We start from the raw sequence: 20,544 nt of genomic DNA, 5'->3' as shown, positions 1-20,544 counted from the left end.
ACATCAGCACTGCTGTGATTCGGCCATAGGTAATCACAGCAGTGCTGATTTAGGGCCATATAGCATGATTGCGAGTGTGATATTGCTTATATACAACAGTTCAATGAAGTAAATTTAAAAAAATTAGGAAAAACTGAGTATGGTCATAAAAATGCATTTGTGCATGGAACTACTTTCTTATGCAACGGATCAGAATCTGCCGTTGCTCGTTCAAACCAAATGATGCATCCAAGCCTTCGTTAGTAATTCAAAAATGTCACTTCAGAAATAATATCACGGCTTGTGCTGTTTCTAACAAGTTATTGGATAAACAAGGATAGATTTGTGTGTGTGTGTGTGTGTGTGTGTGTGTGTAGAGAGAGAGAGAGAGAGAGAGAGAGAGAGAGAGAGACGGAGCGTGTGCGATCACCTGTTGCCACTCCCAAGCAGAGATGCTGTCAGCTTTCTGAAGATCAGATATCTCAGTGGAAAAATTGCGTCCAAGCGGGGGTATTTCTCCCTGTTTCGCGGTAGCTGGTGCGCAAGAGTCTTTCACTATAGAAACCGCAATGTCCTCTGCCATTTTAAACAGCACGTCCTCTCCAATGTGGAAACTCCGGTAAGAGGTAAGCGTCTTGAGTTGTGTAATTAATCAGTCTGCTGTGTCTCTCAGCTGTGATGAGCCGTAATGCTGAAGTTGTTAGTTTAAAGCCGTTTTCAAGCTATTTCCTAGCTTTAGTAGTAGTAGTAGTAGTAGTAATAATAATAATAATAATAATAATAATAATAATAATAATACCTTTTATTTATAATGAGCTTTTCTTACACTCAAAGCACTACAAGATTGAATAAACACATAACATACAACAGTAACCACCATACCAACAAATTTAAAAAGACTAAACACAAAATTACTAACATACAGCAGCAACCACACATAAAACTAATATTAATAAATATTAAAAGACTACCTTAAATAAATGAGTCTTAAGTAACTTCTTAAAACAATTCATGGTTTGGGTGTTTCTAATAGTAAAAGGAAGAGCATTCCATAGCTTAGGGCCTCTGAAAGAGAAAGCTCTTTCCCCCATAGATTTAAGTTTGCAGGAGGGCTGCTGAAGTGCAAATGAATTGGCAGAACGAAGAGAATGGGAGGGAGTGTAGGGCGCAACAAGACTGCAAAGATACTCTGGTGCAATACAATGAACTGCTTTATATGTTAAAATGAGAGTTTTAAAATCAATACGAGCATGGATGGGAAGCCAGTGCAACTGTGAGAGCAGAGGGGTAATGTGTATGGTGAGGTATGTGTAAGAACACGAGCAGGAGAGTTCTGAATATACTGAAGCCTATTTAAGGTTTTTGCTGGTAGGCCAGAAAAGAGGGCATTGCAGTAATCCAGCCTAGAGGTGATAAAGGCATGGATAAGCCTTTCTGCATCAGCCAGAGAGAGGAAGGGCCTAAGTTGGGCAATATTTGGTAAAAGGTGGTAAAAGGCTGTTTTTGAAATATTTTTAATGTGTGCATCAAATGTCAACTGAGCGTCAAAGATGACACCCAGGTTCCGCACTTGAGAGGAGGGAAGCACAAGGGTGTTGTCAACCATCAATTTAAGATTTAGGTCAACTTTACGTGTAGCAGCCAGTGTACCAATGAGCATGAGCTCAGTTTTGGAACAGTTCAGCTTTAGAAAATTATTACTACTTTGATGCAGACACTCCATCAGCACAGTTAAAGTGCAGTTAATATGAGGGCCAGTGCTGATGTAGATTTGTGTATCATCAGCATAGCAGTGATAACCAAGGCCATACTTCCCAATAATCTGCCTGAGGGGAAGCATATAAATGCTGAATTGAGTGGGGCCCAACACTGACCCCTGTGGAACACCCTGATGCACTGGTACAGTCTCAGACTTATTATTACCCAAGATGACAAACTGAGAGCGATCTGTAAGATAAGATCTGAACCAGTCCAGCACAGAAAGACCAAGCCAGCTGAGCAGCCTATCCAGTAAGATGTGTGCGATATAGTGTCAAATGCAGCCCTGAAGTCGAACAAGACCAAAATACTGCATGCACCTGTGTCAGCTGCAATAAGGAGGTCATTCATGACCCTCACCAATGCTATCTCAGTGCTATGTCCAGTTCTAAAACCTGATAGAAATTAATCAAATAAATTATTTTGAGATAAGTGAGTATGTAATTGTGCTGCAACAGCACGCTCCAGAACCTTTGCCAAAAAAGGGAGGTTGGATATGGGCCTATAATTTGACAAATCAGAGGCATCACATCCATGCTTTTTTGGGACTGGTGTGATTGCTGCTATTTTGAGTGTCAGGGGAACCGACCCAGAATTTAATGAGGAGTTCACAATTGAGGTGATATGAGGACTAATAGATAGAAGACAGCCCTTGAGAACAGGAAGGGGATCAAGAATACAGTTAGTTGAGTTCATGGACATAATGGTTCTGACAATGAAATCAATATTGACCGTTGCAAAACTCGAAAAAGCATGAGTCACAGGATTTGTTGGCAGAATCTGAGGCAACTCAGACAGAGGGACAGAAGCTATTGAGTTGTTTATATTCTCAATCTTACCAATGAAATAATTGAGAAACATACTGCATTGGTCAACAAGTAGGAACATTGGCTGGTTTAAATAGTCTATTAACTATCTTGAATAATACATTTGGATTATCTGCCTCATCACTAATGATTTTAGAGCAGTAATCCTTATGTGCAGCACTGAGAGAGTTGTGATAATCAGTTTGGTGTTGAACAAACAAATGCCTATGAACTGTTAGTCCAGACTTTTTATATTTCCGCTCTAGTTGCCTACCTCTGGCCTTCCGTAAACATAACTCAGATGTATACCAGGGACATGGTTTCCTGAAGGTGACAACACACTCTCTCAGAGGTGCAAACTCCTCCAACATAGTAGACAAAACAGAATTATAGTCCTCGACTGAATTAAAAATTGGAAGCACAGAAACAGAGTTAGAGAAGAGGTCATAGTCCAAGTGCTTGATGTTTCTAAATGTGATAACACATTCAATCAAAGACTTTGAAGTTGAAGTGTTTAGTTCAAAAGTAATGAGCTTATGGTCACTTATACTCATTTCAGTGCTGTCCAGCGACTGAATAGCAACACCAGCGGAGCAAACCAAATCTAATGTGTGTCCAAACCTATGAGTAGGAAAGTTGACATGTTGGGTAAAATTAAAACCATCAATAATTTCCAAAAAATTTACAGCATTAACACAATTCGTAGTATTAAAATGAATCCACGTCAGCCAGTGTTTACATACAACAGCTCTACGTGATCGCTTGTATTACTACTTCACTACTAAAGCTAGGAAATAGCTTTAAATGGCTTTAAACGAACAACTTCAGCATTACGGCTCATCACAGCTGAGAGATACAGCAGACTGATTAATTACACAACTCAAGGCGCTAACCTCTTACCGGAGTTTCCACATTGGAGAGGACGTGCTGTTTAAAATGGCGGAGGACATTGCGGTTTCTATAGTGAAAGACTTTTGCGCACCGGCTACCATGAATTAGGGAGAAATACCCCCGCTTGGATGCTATTTTTCCACTGAGAAAGCTCATTGAACTGTTGTATATAAGCAAAATCACACTCGCAATCATGGTATATGGCCCTAAATCAGCACTGCTGTGATTACCTACATCACTCGTCCTGGGCCTCGTGCCTGCAGCCGAATCACAGCAGTGCCGATGTAGGGCCATATCGCACTCTTGCTCATGTGATATTGCTTAAATATGTGATGAATTGAACACTTTTACAGGGATAGTTCACCCAAAAATGAAAATGTTCGTCATTTACTCACCCTCATACGTGAATATCTCAGCTCTGTAGGTCTATTCAATGCAAGTGAATGGTGACTAGAAGTCAGAAGGTCCAAAAAGTACATAAATGCAGCATTAAAATAATTCATATGACTCCAGTGGTTAAATCCATGTCTTCTGAAGCGTTATAAGTGTGGGTGAGAAACAGATCAAAATGTAAGTCCTTTTTACTGTAAATCTCCACTTTCACTTTCACATCCACAGTCTGATGTGGAAGTGACTTTATCTTTCACATTCAGCCCCCTACTGGTTGGGGCTGGTCAAAGGGGGAGATTTATAGTAAAAAATAATTTAAATATCTGTTTCTCACCTGCACCTATTATCAGACATGTATTAAACCACTGGAGTCTTATGGATTACTTTTATGCTGTCTTTATATGCTTTTTGGACCTTTTGAGTTCTGATAATCATTCACTTGCATTGTAAGGACCATCAGAGCTAATATATTCTTCTAAAAATCTTCATTTGTGTTCTGCAGAAGAAAGAAAGTCTTATTAAAGGTGCAATATGTAACATTTTTCATGTAATATTCACCTTTTTTTTTTTTTGCCAATGTGTGAACGGCTTGTAACGCAACTTAAAAAATGAGCCCTTCCTGGACTTCCTAGGTTGCCTATTAAAGTCTGTAGACTGATTTTCATGCAGAGGGAGCGGGTCGCTTTTGCCGAGAAAATCCAAAGGATGTGACGTTTATGCACGCTCCCGAGAGCCTTGCCTCAGATAGTAGCTTCTCTTCCGCTATTCAACACCGACAACAAACTGCAACACTAGGTAACGTTATCTTAGAGATGGAATCCAGCAAACATCCAGCTCCAAACACAACACTGACTCCTACACAAACTCAGAGTAAGCCAAAAAAAAAAAAAAAAACATTTACTGAATCCCATCTGGCTAAGCGGGAACATGATCGTGGTCGAGCGAAAACTAGAGTGAACATCGGTAGGGTATTTCATTCCTGGAGGGAACTTCGTTTGATTTTGGGGTTTTGGGGATCAGAACCGACCCTGAATTGGCGTTCTTCTGCATGTGAAATATAGTGCCATAAGGATTGATCTGTGTAATTTAAGCTAACTTGATCTTGCCTGCTAATGCTGATTAAATGCAAGCTACCTTGCTTTGTAACTTTCAAATATTTCAACGATCTTCTGTTTATACTAAAAGTCAGGTATGCTGATTCACAGTAACTTCAGCAAGGTAAACTATAATAACACGTGAAATGAATGCTAGACAATGTTCAAGATAATGCAGAAAGACCAATTCATTAGTGTAACGTAACTTGGTTGTACAGAAAATATATACATTCTATTATTATAAAACAATAGCACATCGATATATCAAAATTACAGTTGTGATGGAATCACATCAATACTGAATTGTGTCAACATATTTATAAAGTACAGTCTATTTTATAAACAGCTACTGTCATCATCCACCAAATTTAGCTAACAGCTATTGATAAAGCTGACTAGCTAGCTAATGCCAACATAGGCTAAATGCAGTCCAATATAAATGCAGTCAATGTATCATGCAAAGAAAAGTGTTTACTTCAAACTACAGTCTCACATAGTCAGACCTATATCCACACTTTGTTTTAGCCCTGTTCCAGCACTGGAGAGTCAAATATAATATACAGTCTCAAAGTTTGTAGTAAAACAATCATAACTGTGTAATTTTAATTATGTTACCTCATCTGTCATCATGATGCTGGTGAATCACATTCAGTCTCTGTTTTGGTTGATGCTCGCATCCCTATGGAGTGTGTGCGTGCAATCACGGGCAACAGGCTGCAGTTCACTTAACGGCCACAGGTGTCATTAATTACAAGGGTTTCTGAATCTTACATACTGCACCTTTAAGCTTTGCAAACATAGCATTCATTTAATGTGAGTGTTGTCACTGTGATTACAGCAGCCGCTCATCAGTGCAGAAAGGAAGGGGGAAGTTAGCATTTGAGTGTGTTCTCTATGTACTTCTGCTTGACAGGAAGTGCTGCATCATTGAATATTTATAATCAGAGCATTGTGCCTTCAACTAAAACATGGGTATCCAAGCATTTAAGCACACATATAAATATGCCTATGAACACATATGCATAAAACTTTGCTGATAAAGAATGCATATCAAAATAAGGAAAAAATGTATAGACCTGTGGTCCTTTTTTAGGCTCCATACCCTGTTATCTATTCTGTAAAATGAGTGTTGCATTTTAAAGGTTAATTAATAAAGTACTTATATGACAAACAGGCTTCTTTTAGTGTGCCTAAAAATCATCACGAAAAGCACTGATTTTTTGTTCTACTAAGTTGTTTTTATTTTAGTTCATTTGGTGGTATTTTTCCTGTTTGTGCACTTCCCTTAAATTCTTGACCTAGGAGAACTCAGCTAGTTGAAGAGTGTTGATCACTGGTTAAAACTATTTGTGGGTGTGGTTTGGACATGACATTCTTTTTATTTGTTCTGCTCAATAAACTAATTTTAAAATGAAGCTTTTTGTAGTAATAACACAGACTTCATTTTCATAGGGTGCTTTAGTTTGTTTAGGAGAAAAAGTTTGGCTTCTTCGACTGTTTAAAATTGTTTAAAATTATTACACTTTCTAATACTGTAAGGTTCTATTCAGTATCATTAGTTAACATAGTAGGTATCATAAACTAACAAAAAACAATGGTTTTAGACAGCATTTATTAGGCTTGGTAGTGTTAATATATCAAAATACTATAATTCATTGTTCATCTCAGTTCATATTGCATTAACTAATGTAAATGTATAGTATACAACTTTTAATGCAAAAATGTATTGTGTGTATCGTGTGTAGAAATTAATATTAACCAATATTAATGAATGCCATTCATGTTAACTAATGTACTGTTGTTCAAGGGATAGTTCACGCAAAAATTTAAATTCTCTCATTATTTTCTCACCCTCATGATATCTCAGGTGAGTGTGACTTTCTTTCTTCACCAGAACACATTTGAAGAAAAATAGAAAAATATCTTAGCTCAATAGGTCTTTAAAATGCAAGTGGATGGTGATACGACTTTTGAAGCTTGGTTGAGACATCCAGGATAAGCACACAAACGCACCATTGTGAGTAAAAAAACAGATACAAATACAGATCTAAACCAAAACCAACAGAGCTTCTGTATAGCGTTCTGTCTACTCAGTTGTAAAAAGCGCTGCTCTTCTGGGTGTGTCGCACCTGCATCAGTTCTTGAGTGTCTCATGTGCCAACGCTATTACGTCGCACACATATGTAACCGGTCCTGCTCGACCCGCTCCGAACGGGATTCGAACTGGCATCTCCGGTGTGGGAGGTGGGTGCCCTAACAAGGGAGATAGTTCACGCAAAATTTAAATTCTCTCATTATTTTCTCACCCTCATGATATCTCAGGTGAGTGTGACTTTCTTTCTTCACCAGAACACATTTGAAGAAAAATAGAAAAATATTTTAGCTCAATAGGTCTTTAAAATGCAAGTGGATGGTGATACGACTTTTGAAGCTTGGTTGAGACATCCAGGATAAGCACACAAACGCACCATTGTGAGAAAAAAAAACAGATACAAATACAGATCTAAACCAAAACCAAAACTTTTGAAGCTCCAAAAATCACAGACAGTCACCATAATCATCATCCATACGACTCCAGCGATTAAATGAATGTCTTCTAAAGCGACACGATCACTTTTGGTGTGAAAAAGATCAATATTTAAGTACTTTTTAACTATAAACCTTCACTTCCAGTAAGCTTCACGAGAGTGCTGAGTTCACATGGTCTCTCGTGTGACGTATTCACGTCGGCACGTTACGGACGTAATCTCACATTCTTCTCTCGGTTGAGACATCCAGGATAAGCACACAAACGCACAATTGTGAGTAAAAAAACAGATACAAATACAGATCTAAACCAAAACCAACAGAGCTTCTGTATAGCGTTCTGTCTACTCGGTTGTAAAAAGCGCTACTCTTCCGGGTGTGTCGCACCTGCATCAGTTCTTGAGTGTCTCATGTGCCAATGCTATTACGTCACACGCATATGTAACCGGTCCTGCTCGACCCGCTCTGAACAGGATTCGAACCGGCATCTCCGGTGTGGGAGGTAGGTGCGCTAACAAGGAAGCTAAAGGCTACAGCCTCTAATGTCAGTTGCTAGTGTGCCTCTTGAGGCCAGGGGAGTGAGGTTTCACACTGCATAGTTACCTACCAGCTGGCTACCATTACACTCACCCCCCTAAACCTCACTCCCATCAGGGTCACGGCACCACTGTAACCAGTCCTGCTCAACCCGCTCTGAATGGGATTCAAACTGGCGTCTCCGGTGTGGGAGGTGGGCACGCTAACAAGAAGGCTAAAGCCTCAAGCGTCAGTCGCTAGTGCGCCTCTTGAGGCCAGGGGAGTGAGGTTTACACACTGCCCAGTTACCTACCAGCTGGCTACCGTTACACATACTGCTGCTGACTGGAAGCGATGATTTATAGTTAATAAGTACTTAAATATTGATCTTTTTGACACCAAAAGCAATTGTGTTGCTTTAGAAGACATTAATTTAACTGCTGGAGTAGTATGGATGAAGAAAGAAAGTCATACACACCTGGGATATCATGAGGGTGAGTAAATTATGAATTTTCATTTTTGGGTGAATTATCCCTTTAACTAATGTTAAGGAATACAACCTTGTTGTAAAGTGTGACCAATTATGCTTTAGCCTGGCCTAAAATAACATGCGTATAGTACCATATTCATAAATTAACCTTTTTTTATGATACTTACATGGCAAAGCAATTAAAATAATCATAATTGATGTACAGAGTCATATACAGTAATTTTAGTGAATACATTGTAACGGAGGGACATTGAAAACATTTAACTGAACTTTGACTTCTTCATTTTAGATTAGGTTGAGGTTAACTTACAATTGTACTTTTTCACTATGCACATGTAAATTTGTTGACAAAAATTTGTCTTAAATCAAACAATAATAGACAGACCCCCTGATGAAGACCCCTGGTGTAGACCTGTATCAAAACATTCCTTCAGACACACAGATGTAGACAAATACATTTAAGCACATGTATTGTGTGTATAAACAGCTGCATGTATACACTGAGGAAAAACAGAGGAAAATATGTGTTTGCATCATAGCGTATTATGCTATGTTGTGTTATATAATTGACACGGTCCCCTGAGGCCTGTGCTCATTACACACTATAAGATATTTCCTTCTTTGTTTCCACGGGAACATGACCTCAGTGAGACCACACCACATATCAGTGACTAACCCGGAGAGTGAGTGTGAGTGCACGTGTGTGTTATTAGTGGTGCTTGCTTGCAAAGGACTGGACATATGTGATTTCCAGGCTCTTCAACTGAATCATTTCTTGCATTTTCCTGCATTGCTATTTCTCTTTGTTTCTCTGTTGCTCTGTCTCTCTCTATACATCCGTCACTCCAGTGAAGAATGAATAATGTGTGTTTTTCTTGCTGTAACCGCATACTATTTTAAGAGCGGCATCCATAATTAAGATTGACTGGACCTGCAGGGATAGAATGTGTATTTGGCTGTGTGTGTGTGGGTGTGTGTGTGTGTACATATTTATACTACATTGTGGGGACCAAATGTCCCCACAAGGATAGTAAAACCTGAGATCACCTACCTTTTGGGGCCCAGCCAGCGGTCCCCACAAGGGAAATGGCTTATTAAACATACTAAATAATGTTTTGTGTGTCTGTGCGCTTTGCATGTGTTTGTGTTGTGTGGGTTTAATGTGTTGCTGTGTTCATATTTCAAGGACTTGATTTCCCAACCTCACGTAAACACAAACAGTTGGATGTTAATACTCATTGTGAGGAGTTCAAGGGAGAGGGATGTTCCCACACTTCCCTGTTTATGTGGGTCTCAAAATCGTACTGTATGAAGAATACAAGCTGAATCCACTAATCCATGCTATTCTTCTCACCACAATTGCACAGAGTGGTTATCGGAGTTACCATAGACTTTGTCAGTTCGAACCAGTCTGGCCATTCTCTGTTGACCTCTCTCATCAACAAGGCGTTTCCATCCACAGAACTGCCGCTCACTGGATGTTTTTTGTTTCACATCAACCATAAGAATGGGGAAAAAATTTGATCTCAGCGATTTGGACTGTGGCCGCCAGCCCATTTGGCATTGTTGGTGCCGGATTGTCTGGTTTTAGTGTTTCTGTAGCTGCTGATTTCCTGTGGATTTCATGCACAACAGTCTCTTGAATTTACTCCGAATGGTGCCAAAAACAAAAGACATCCAGTGAGTGGCAGTTCTGTGGACGGAAATGCCTAGTTGATGAGAGAGGTCAACAGAGAATGGCCAGACTGGTTTAAACTGACAAAGTCTACTGTAACTCAGATAACCGCTCTGTACAATTACAGCAAAATCTGTACATTATTCCAAACTTTTGCCCTCCAGTGTATATATAATATGTGCATTAAAATATAAATGCTGCAATAACAGTTTTACACTTTTAGGTGAAATCGACCTACATAGCGTACTTATAGTTGTCTGTGCATTTTAGGTTGGTATACAAGAAAGAATTTCAACATAAAAAAAGAATACACACAACAGCTTTGACATTTACACCTGTTCTCTCTTTCTCTCTCTCTGTATTTCTCTTTCTCTCTGCAGGATCAGTACAGAGTCACACTCTCCCAAGCTGCAGATTCGGAGTCACAGTTACCTGCGAGCGGTGAGTGAGGTTTCAATCAACCGCAGTTTCGACAGTCTGGACCCAGCTGCCCTGCTGGCCTCACCCAAATTTCGCTCCCGAAATGAGAGCTACATGAGGGCCATGAGTACCATCAGTCAGGTTGGTCATTCGCCCCCATCCGTCTGGTGGAAATTGTTGTTAGATTCTGATCTCAGACCAGTTTGCGTCTTCGCCTGTGATGGTTAAGGTAAAACAGTGGGAAAGAACAACTGGCCCTGGATCAGATCCTAAAAGTGACTTCCACCCAGAGCCATCCTCGTCGTGATTCCCTTTCAAGAAGATATGCAGAGGGGAGAAAAAACAGTAGAGCAATTGAGAAAAAGTAGGGGTCCCTTTTTTTTAAGTGTCTATTTATAGACTGAACAATTCTTGCTGATTCCAGTTGAGTCACCAGTTGAAAGTGGTTAGTCTGCCTATATAGGACTATTCATACTTTGTCTGCACCAAGAAAAATCTAATCTTTTTATCATCTGTTCATAAATAGATTGGATCCCATTTTCCTATTAGTGTGTCCCAAATCATAGTGTTGAAATGTTTATCACACTGAAAAGCCTTAAAAATGTGCTTCATGTGGTAAATTAACTTAATCTAAATTAGCAGATTTTATTCAAGTCTAAAATATTAACTAACATTTCTGAATCGACCTAAATACATTAGGTTAGACCAACAAAACAAATGTTAAGGGTTAAATCAAATGGAAATAGCTCCTAAGGTAACAATTGCACATTACCCCTTTTTACAGTGTACAGTATGTTGTACAGTTGTTTTTAAATGTATGAGCCTTAATGTGTAGTAATTACGAATTTTATGGTAACAGAATATGTGACAAAAAGGGTCTGTGATATCAAGACCCAGGGCTCTGTTTTCGTGAGTGCGCAAAGCGCAGCACTACGTGCAACGACCATGCGCTTCATCTTATCCAATTTCCAATTTTTTTCCAGCACAAAATGCAAGTGGGCGTGGGTGGCAGTGTTTGTGCTATCTGTGGGTGTACTCGTGCAAACTGTGGGTGTATTGTATGTTAAAGGTGCTGTAAGTGATTTTTTAATGGAAAGGAATGCAAAACATTTTCCTACTCCCTGAAAAATATTCATGAAATAAGTGTCGTAATATAGCTCACCTGTCTCTGTGACAGCACTACTCTATAAAAAGCCAATAAAAATGTGTCTGAGGGCCACGGACAATGATGCTGTCAATCATTTTGCGTGTTCTTATAGTATTGTAGTTGTAGCGAATTATTGAGGCTTACTGCCATTTTTAAGCCATGTTGTTCATAACAGTTGTCTGTTGAGGGCGCTATTTTGGTGCTGTTGTTTTAAACAACTGTTTCTGCACAATATCGGTCTCAATAAAGCTAATTTGTTATCTTTGGAGGGCAGGGTTTTGGAAAGAGGGGGCGTAGCTAATTCAACGGCTCAGTCTCGTAGAAGCAGAATGGCTGAAATCGCTTTCAGCACCTTTAATATAGTGGCACAAAGCACAATTTGCTATTTTCCTGAGACTTCTGTTTTCAGCGCAAAGTCTAAATTCAGTTTAGGTGTGTAAATCCAAATCCTGACGAGAAACACATTTTCCATGAATATAAAAGGAGTGTGTCTCTAGAAAAATACCTGACATTTAACAAGGATGCAGTTCAATTAATTGCATACAGTCCATTTACACTACCAACTTCTTATGGATGTGCTGTCTTTGTTGATATCACTGTTGCTTGAGGGAATGGACTATATAACAGAGAAGAACCTCCGAATTAAATTGCACTTGACCCAGCCCATTAGCGCTTTGCGCACGCAATTTTGCTCAACCCATATGCGCCTAGACTTAGTGCATGCTTGCACGAAAATACCACAACTTCATGGCCATGCCCATTGACTTTGCACTTATGACTTACGGCATAGCGCTGCGCTTAGCGCTAGCACTCTTAAAAAAGGGCCCCCAATTTTATTACGGAGTGTCTATTTGCACCAAAGTAAGTGTAAGTAGCATCTGCCACACAGTGCAGCTATTTGCACCCCAAAAGTGTGATGGAATCAAAGAAATATGCGACAAACCAAAGAATAGATTTTGCTGCAGTGGCGTGAGGAGTAAAGACTGTGCGATTGTCACTGTTGTTCTAACGACTGCGATTCCAATCCGCGTTGTTACACTATTTTTCCGATCCGATATCCTGATTCCACTCTTAATATTTCATTTAATACTACTTAAAATAATAGATAAAAATTCATATAAATGTTGTCGCAGTGATTTGGTCACAGTGAATATCGAGTACAGTAATATGTTGTTAATATAGTAACCATGGTTAATTTTGTGGTTACTGTAAATTTACAAAAAATACCATGGTGAAACCATGGGTACTGTAGTAAAACCAAGGTTATTTTTTCTACGGTAAGGTTAAGGTTAGGTTTAGGGGTAAGGGGTTAATGTAGTGTGTCTGTGGGACTCACAAATAAACACAATAAACACACTGCAGTGATGCCCATACTGTATGTTAGTATTTAAATATGGGTGCAAATAGTTTCTGACAATATTTGCACCAGGGTGCAATTAGTATCTACCATTATTTGCACCAGGGTTGGAGTGCAAATAATATCTGCCACTATTTGCACTGGGGTGTAAATAGCATATACTATTATTTGCACCAGGGTCTGCCATTTCATTATTGGTACATCTAGTTGGCTATATCCCAATACTGATGTATTACACTGTTGAAAGTGGTCACCTTCAATTGTTACCTTAAAGAGCTGATCTAACCCTTAAAATTAAATTTGTTGGTATAGCCTAAAGTATTTAGTGATGTTAAATAATATATTTGACTGGAATCAAGCCAGTTAATTTAGATGTTACTACATTTTTCAGTGTATATAGTCTACTCAAAAGAATTTACTTTCTCATTACCAGCATGCACTTTAAGTGCTTGACAGAAGAATGCAAATTTTTACGAACTTTGTCAGACTGTGCTATTGTAGCTGTGATGTGTTTGCTGGTGAAAAAGATGATGAGATTGAGAATTTTAATATAAGTGCTCATGTATGCTGACAATTTTAATTACGAGCTCTCCAAGGTAATTTTACGGTGAGTTCTCGAGGTTGGTGTCAGCTAAGGACATTTTAAGCAATTTCGAAGGGTTGTTCGCATGATTAGCATTTGTAGCTAAGGGATTTTCAAGGTGGTTTTTAGGGATTAGTGTCTGTTACCATGGGATTTTTAGGTGAGTTTTCAAGGTAAGCCTCTGAAGTAGCCCTGGGTTAAGGTGAAGGGTGGTGTTTACCACAGAGGTTTTAAGGTGAGTAACCAAAGCCTGACAGCTTAATCAGTTAGACAGCAGCCCTAACCTTTTAGAGAGCTGGTTGTGTGAGGATATATCAATCATAGCAGTGACAAAAAGCTCAGTCAGCTCACCAGAAGAAAAACATCATTCATTGGGCCCTCATGTGAATGTCGAGTGCTTGTGGGCATGCAGGTGTGTGTTTACATAGAGAATGCATATGTGTGAGTGTAGTTGTATGTCTATGATGGGTTTGGTATTTTTGTATTGCCACTAGATGATTAGCAAGCCTCGGGGTGCCTGTATGTCTGCAGCCTTCTTCAGCCAATGGCAAATTTTCTACTCTCCTTTCCTGTAATCACAATGCTCCAAGTGCAAGAATCTGTTTTCACTTACTTCCAATCCTCCAATCACAAGACTCCTAATAAGTTTTCATCTAAATCCAATCACACTGCTACTAGCTGTCTTACCCTACACTGTAATGTCCTGTGGCACAGACACTCACTGTAGTCTAGAAAGAGTACTTAAAATGTAAAAACTCCCTCTATTTTTATCACTTTCAGATTTCCTCCCCTCTGCACTCTTTATGTCTGGTCTGTTATCTGTATGTCAGTGGGTTTAATCATCTTTTGTTGTTATTTAGGATTTCCTTTATATCTTTTGTATTTTATGCATATTATGCTTGTTGTTTAAAAATAAAGCTGAGAATGAAGATTTTTATGTGATGACCCTTTAACCTGACTGGATTGTGAATGAAAATCTGTTGGTTATGAAATGCTAAATATATTCATATATAAATATATTCATATATATATATATATATATATATATATATATATATATATATATATATATATATCAAATTAACTATAAAGGCCGAAACATACTTCATGCAAGTACGCGAACGCAGACGCGAGCACTTGGCCAACGCATGGCCTACACGTGGTCCCGTTGTACATACTTTACGTGCACTCTTGCATTGCTCTGACGGTTACAAACCTCAAACCACAAGGGGGCGATAGTTTTTTTTAGGTGGCACAAAACCGAATCCCGAAAATTTGACTCTGTGGTCCGGTGTTTTACAAAGTCAAAAAGCCATCCCAACATGTCCAAAATGACTAGATATCCATAGCTAGCTGCAGCATCTCTGCTGCGGACGCTTTTCCATTTCTTCCTGGCTCTGACAAATCGGTCCCATAGTTGTTTCCATTTTCTCTTTACAGTGTCATTATCAGAATTTAGGGAAGCTACAATTTCTTGCCAAACATTTTCAATCGATGTTTTATTCTAATGGAGAGGGGACGAGGGGTTGTAAATATGTTTGTATAATCTAACTTGTTTGGCAAGACTCTTCTCAAATTGCTGCTCCACCATGACAGTCCATTCTAGTGCCCCTTGTGGTAACAAAGAGAATGCAGTTCGTACTTGCGTTGGGTTATGAATTGAGCGCTGACATGTTTCACTATTCAACGACTTGCATAGCAAGGTGCATCTGCGTTTGCATACTTGCGTGAAGTATGTTTGGGCCTTAATATTAATAACTATTTATGTATTATTTTATATTTTAAAGGTAAATGAGTTGCATGCTGAATGTATAATGGAAAGAATTTGTGATTTTCAAAATTGTTTACCCATGGTCATTTTTTCAGGGTTATTTTAGAGTTACAAGTTTAAAACGTTGCTTGGCCAAGGGTTAAAAGTAGCCTTAACTCAGGGTCAAAGATATTATGAAGGGCCTAATTGTATTTTAGTAGATCATTAGGAATGGCTATAGTGAACCATGAAAGTTTGAGCTTGTAAAATGTTAAGTCATTGTGATTATCCTAGGAGTATTTAAATAGTTTAGGATGGTATTTTATGGCATATTTATAGATGAAGTGTGTCGTATCTGTAGCATGACTCTCAAAAATAATCACTGTTTTTAAACAGATTCCAGAAAACTACCCCCGTCCTCCATTGGTTGTACAAACAGATAGTCCCACCCAAAAGTCACACTATTGGTTGAGCCAATAGCCGCTTTCCACAATCAGGCTGAACGGTTCTGAGCACGGTATAGAACGGTTACAGTAGTAGAGTTGGGGTACTCGAGTTCGGACTCGAGTCCGAGTCATGAGTCCAGTTTTAATGGACTTGGACTTGTCACGGACTCGGATCCATTTTTTCAGAGTCCGGACGAGTCCATGGCATTTGTGATGCAATGAAAAACAAACAAAAAAATTATGTAACATAGGGTTACCATACATCCTCTTTTTCCCAGACATGTCCTCTTTTTCAGACCTGAAAAAAGCATCTGGCCGGGATTTCAAAATTGCCTCTAAATGTCGGGGATTTGGCTTTGTCTTCTTATTGATGTGCGCTCTACAGTTAGTACTATCATACATTCCGTGTATTTGATACTACACATCAGTTTTCACGCGTATATGTCCTTACGTGTGATTATTCTGGCTGAGAGCAGCAGCGCGTACTCTTTCAAAGTACTATTTTAGCTCTCTTGCCCGCATGCCTGTGCTGTATGTGTGTGAGGGAAAGAGACTGTCATTCACCAGACGTGCTCTGCCGCTCTTATCCAGAAATATCAATAGCGTAAGTACTCTTTAAAAAGTATTTTATTAAATTATTAAATAGAACATGTTTTATCAGACTCACGCTTACTACACAAAGTCATTTCTAACTAAAAATGTTGACTATCTAATATGACTAATATGACTAAATCAAATTTACTACGTATCAGGGACATTTAAACTAATATGACGGATGAAACAGACCATGATGGAAATTGTACAACTCAGTCCGTCACATATTTGTAGCGCAACCTCTGTGTGTTACCTCTAAAGCGGGCACTTGCGTTTCAATGGCAAAAAAGAAAATACAATGAAGAACACAAGCAAGGGGAGAAGTCTCTATTCACCTTTTATCCATACTAAATATAATGTGAAAAGTACATAATGTCAGCCCAAGGTGAGTTTGATCTTGACTTTAGTGAAGTAGGCTACACCTTGACATAGCAGGAGGACTGAAAAGTGTGAAGTGTAGTACTGTAGTATATACATATTTTTTTTAATGGTATCTGATCTTTTCTGTTTTTATTTTATGTTGTTGTATTTAATTTTATGGGCTTTATTAAATGTTTTAATATTACCATTTATTAAATGTATTAAACACATTAAATATATTTAATTAATTACATTAAAAGTATTCTACCCATAATTTTAGATGAAACTAAACTAAATTGAATGGACATATTGAAAATGAAGTAGAAATAAAAACTAAATTAAAATTTGAAATAATAATAATAACTCTGGTTGTAATGACTGACACAGCTTTCACTTTAGTTTGTCTATGTCTGAGTGGACGGGAAAAGCAACAAATAATTGAAATGTCAACAGAACGCAATAAGAAGTGTGTTGAAGGACAGTTTTGTCTTCGTACACCTAAAGCATATGCTTTAATTCTGAAAACACTTTGAAATTTGTTCAGCAGGATACTAATAATTAGTTTTTTGCATTTATATTGACAAATTGTTTTTCTTAGATGTGAAGGTTAAAATAAGCTTAAAATATTGATGTTGATTTTACGGTTACAATTTTAATTCAGATTCATGAACAGATTCATTCGGACTCGACTCGTACTCGGCCTGAAATGGACTCGGTCTTGAGTCCGACTCGGCCCCTTTTGGACTCAAACCCAACACTATACAGCAGCATTTCCTCTTGAGCACGGTTCGTCACGGCATGATTATAAACTGTTCTCGGCCAGGAATTCTTGCCATGGTTTGCTAACCGTACTCAACCGTTCTCAACCATGCTGGTGGAATGGCTGTAGTACGTGTCGACTCGTTTAGTATATCTTCGTGATTTTATTATGATGGTTTAACTAGTATTATAGCCTACATTTATTTTTCTTTAGGGAAGTAGATTACTAGCTCATTTGAACTCAAAATACATTAATATATTCTTAAACAGGGCTGCCAACTCTCATGCATTGAGCATGAGACTCATGCAATTGACACTGTTCTCACGCTCTTACGCCACACGTCCCTTTTCTCACTCAATGATAACGTCGCGGAGCAAAGAGGACACTGACAGTGCACGGACAGACAAGACAGAGCAGGCAGCACCGTGCAGCAGTGAGTTATTCAGACTAATCCGGGGGAAAGCAGCAGCACAGCGTCCACCCCCCCCCAACTCAACAACTCTCACTCCAAGCTGAACACAAAAGTTGGCAGCCTTGTCTCATATACTATTTTCATATAATACTTATAGAACATTTTGTCAATAAATATCCTTTTTACACAGAATAGTACGGTTTTGTGATGAGAACTGTTCGGCCCGATGGTGGAAAAGTGGCTTATGTTGCTGTGTTGGGCTGGACGGGCCACGCAAACAAACAGGATTGTTTTAATCGCACCAGCGAGTCACTGTGTTACACTTTTAGGTGAAATCAACCTACATATGGCTTACTTATTGTTTACTCTGCATGTTGAGCTGGGATACAAGAAAAAAAACTACACACATTAGCTTGAAGACTGTACAGACACATGCTACTGGGCAGGTGTGTGATGTATATGACACAGTGTCTCCCCCTGCAGGTGAGCGAGGTGGAAGTGAACGGACAGATAGAGGCCGTGTGTGAGAGTGTGTTCAGTGAGATGGAGTCGCAGGCTGTGGATGCTCTTGATCTGCCGGGGTCCGGATGCTTCCGCATGAGGAGTCACAGTTATGTGCGGGCCATTGAAAAAGGCTGCTCACAGGACGAGGAAGAAGAGGAGAGGGCGACAAGTCAGGCCATCTTACCACCTCGAACTGCAACTACTGTCAGAACCATCCAGAGCAGCACAGGTATGAGATTATTTAATTTTTAATAGTGGTTATAATGGTAAGTGACGTGTCGCTCATTTATTTATTTTTTATGTATGGATCTTGAATTTATATATATATATATATATATATATATATATAATAAACATCCTTTATACAGACAATGACTTTAAAATTTTTTATGATGAACAAGCCAGTTTCATAATTTATATTTATTTTGATGTTTTTAAAGGACATCAAGTAAAAAATATCATCCTGAGATCATAATAAAGAAAAAAAATCTCATTAAAATGTTAAAAATTGTTTGAAAAAAAAAAACTTTACGATTTAATTTGGCATCTTTTTTCTAATATAATATTATAATATAGTAATATTACTAATATTTTAAAAACTTTTTCATTTTTATCAAGTCAGTGTGGTCTACCTTAACATGCAGGAATTATTTTTGTTGTCATGTGACAAGAAAACCATGAAACAAGGAATCACATCACAGATTGACCCCAATAAACCAGTACCATGTGTCAATGTCAGTAAGTTTTTCGTAAAAAAAAATTATATTTCTTAGAACTTATCTCTTGCATTTTTAACTTGATTAATTAAAAAACAATTTTTTATAGAAATGATGTTGCTATACTCTATAACTATATAACTAGTTAGTGTATAACTAAAGAACAGAACAAGCTAATAATTTTTAATGACTTTATAAATATTAGACATTCTTATTGCGACTACTGGAAAATGTACATATTTTTTTCCATTTACCTCACACTAGTATTCAGTTTTTCTCATACATACAGTACAAACATCCTTTACACTCTCTATCACTTCATTAGAGAAAGCCAAGGCCTCTTTCCTCTCTCTTGTGTGGCATGTTGTTTAATTACAGTGATTAGAGAGTCTCATTCTTTCCCCTTGTCACACTGTCATTAGGGTCGCAGTCAGCTAATTAAAAACATTTACACACAAGTGGGAGAGAGAGAGAGAGAGAGAGAGAGAGAGAGAGAGAGAGAGAGAGAGAGCGAGCGAGCTGTTGAAACAAGTAAAGAGGAAAAGATAGACAGCAGACAGGACAATAATAGATGGAGCCGAGATTTTGTGATTAGGGATTTGGGGAATGACCTCTGCAAAAAGCAATCACACATGTAAAGCTCCATCTTGACTTGTATCCTGTGTGTGTCAATTGCTGCCAGCTGTTTTGTGAACTCTTATTGTTCAAGCTTAACTAAAGCCTGACTGACTTCAGATCTAAAGCTTTTTATTAAGGATTTAAGACTGCGTTGCTTTTGCAGGCCACTATTGGTGACATTCACTTAAATGAGATTGTTCATCAATTATACTAAAATCCCAATGGCTTGATGTAGGCTTCTGAAATGAGGCACACTCCCCTGTCTGGGTTTGGGTTTTACAAGGTAATTTCATTTAAAGTTCTGTTGGATGTTTATGCAGCTTCAAGGTAACAGGTAAAGGTAAATGGTACATCACTTACACTTGGGTCTATGAACAAGTGAAAAATAATTTAATATTTTTGCATGTTTATATTAACATTTTTAAAAACAAAATCACATCAAATTCACATCAAAAAACAAGGTCACTCACAGATTTTTAGTTTATTTACATTCAGAAGTGACAAAAAGTGATGTCGTCCGAGTGGATGAATTGTTAAAACTCTGTTTTTTGCATTAATTGAATTATTAAATGAATTACCATTGAACAATACTTTTACAGCACTTGCTAAACTTGGTTAATTTCAGCTTACAGTATACTAATAGATTTAAAAAAATGTAAAAGTTGTATACTTTAATATTAGTTATTGCATAATGAACTAACATGAACCAATAATAGTATTTTCATAAATTACCATTAACCAAGATTACTAAA

The 20,544-nt window shown here is 38.2% G+C and overlaps 1 protein-coding gene across 4 annotated transcripts in view; it reads left to right on the top strand.

The window, feature by feature from the left end:
* Nucleotides 1-20,544, top strand: part of LOC127434196 (disks large-associated protein 1-like) — a 180,091-nt gene that overhangs the window by 105,458 nt on the left and 54,089 nt on the right. For all 4 annotated transcript variants that reach the window (XM_051686764.1, XM_051686762.1, XM_051686763.1 and 1 more), the window contains 2 exons: nt 10,506-10,686; nt 18,438-18,687. In XM_051686764.1, coding sequence (XP_051542724.1) covers nt 10,506-10,686; nt 18,438-18,687 — 431 coding nt within the window. The remainder of the gene's footprint in view (nt 1-10,505; nt 10,687-18,437; nt 18,688-20,544) is intronic.

Source organism: Myxocyprinus asiaticus, chromosome 44, assembly GCF_019703515.2.
Source record: "Myxocyprinus asiaticus isolate MX2 ecotype Aquarium Trade chromosome 44, UBuf_Myxa_2, whole genome shotgun sequence".
Taxonomy (NCBI): Eukaryota; Metazoa; Chordata; class Actinopteri; order Cypriniformes; family Catostomidae; genus Myxocyprinus; species Myxocyprinus asiaticus.
The sequence above is the reverse complement of the archived record's forward strand: the minus strand, read 5'-3'. Positions and strand labels throughout refer to the sequence as shown.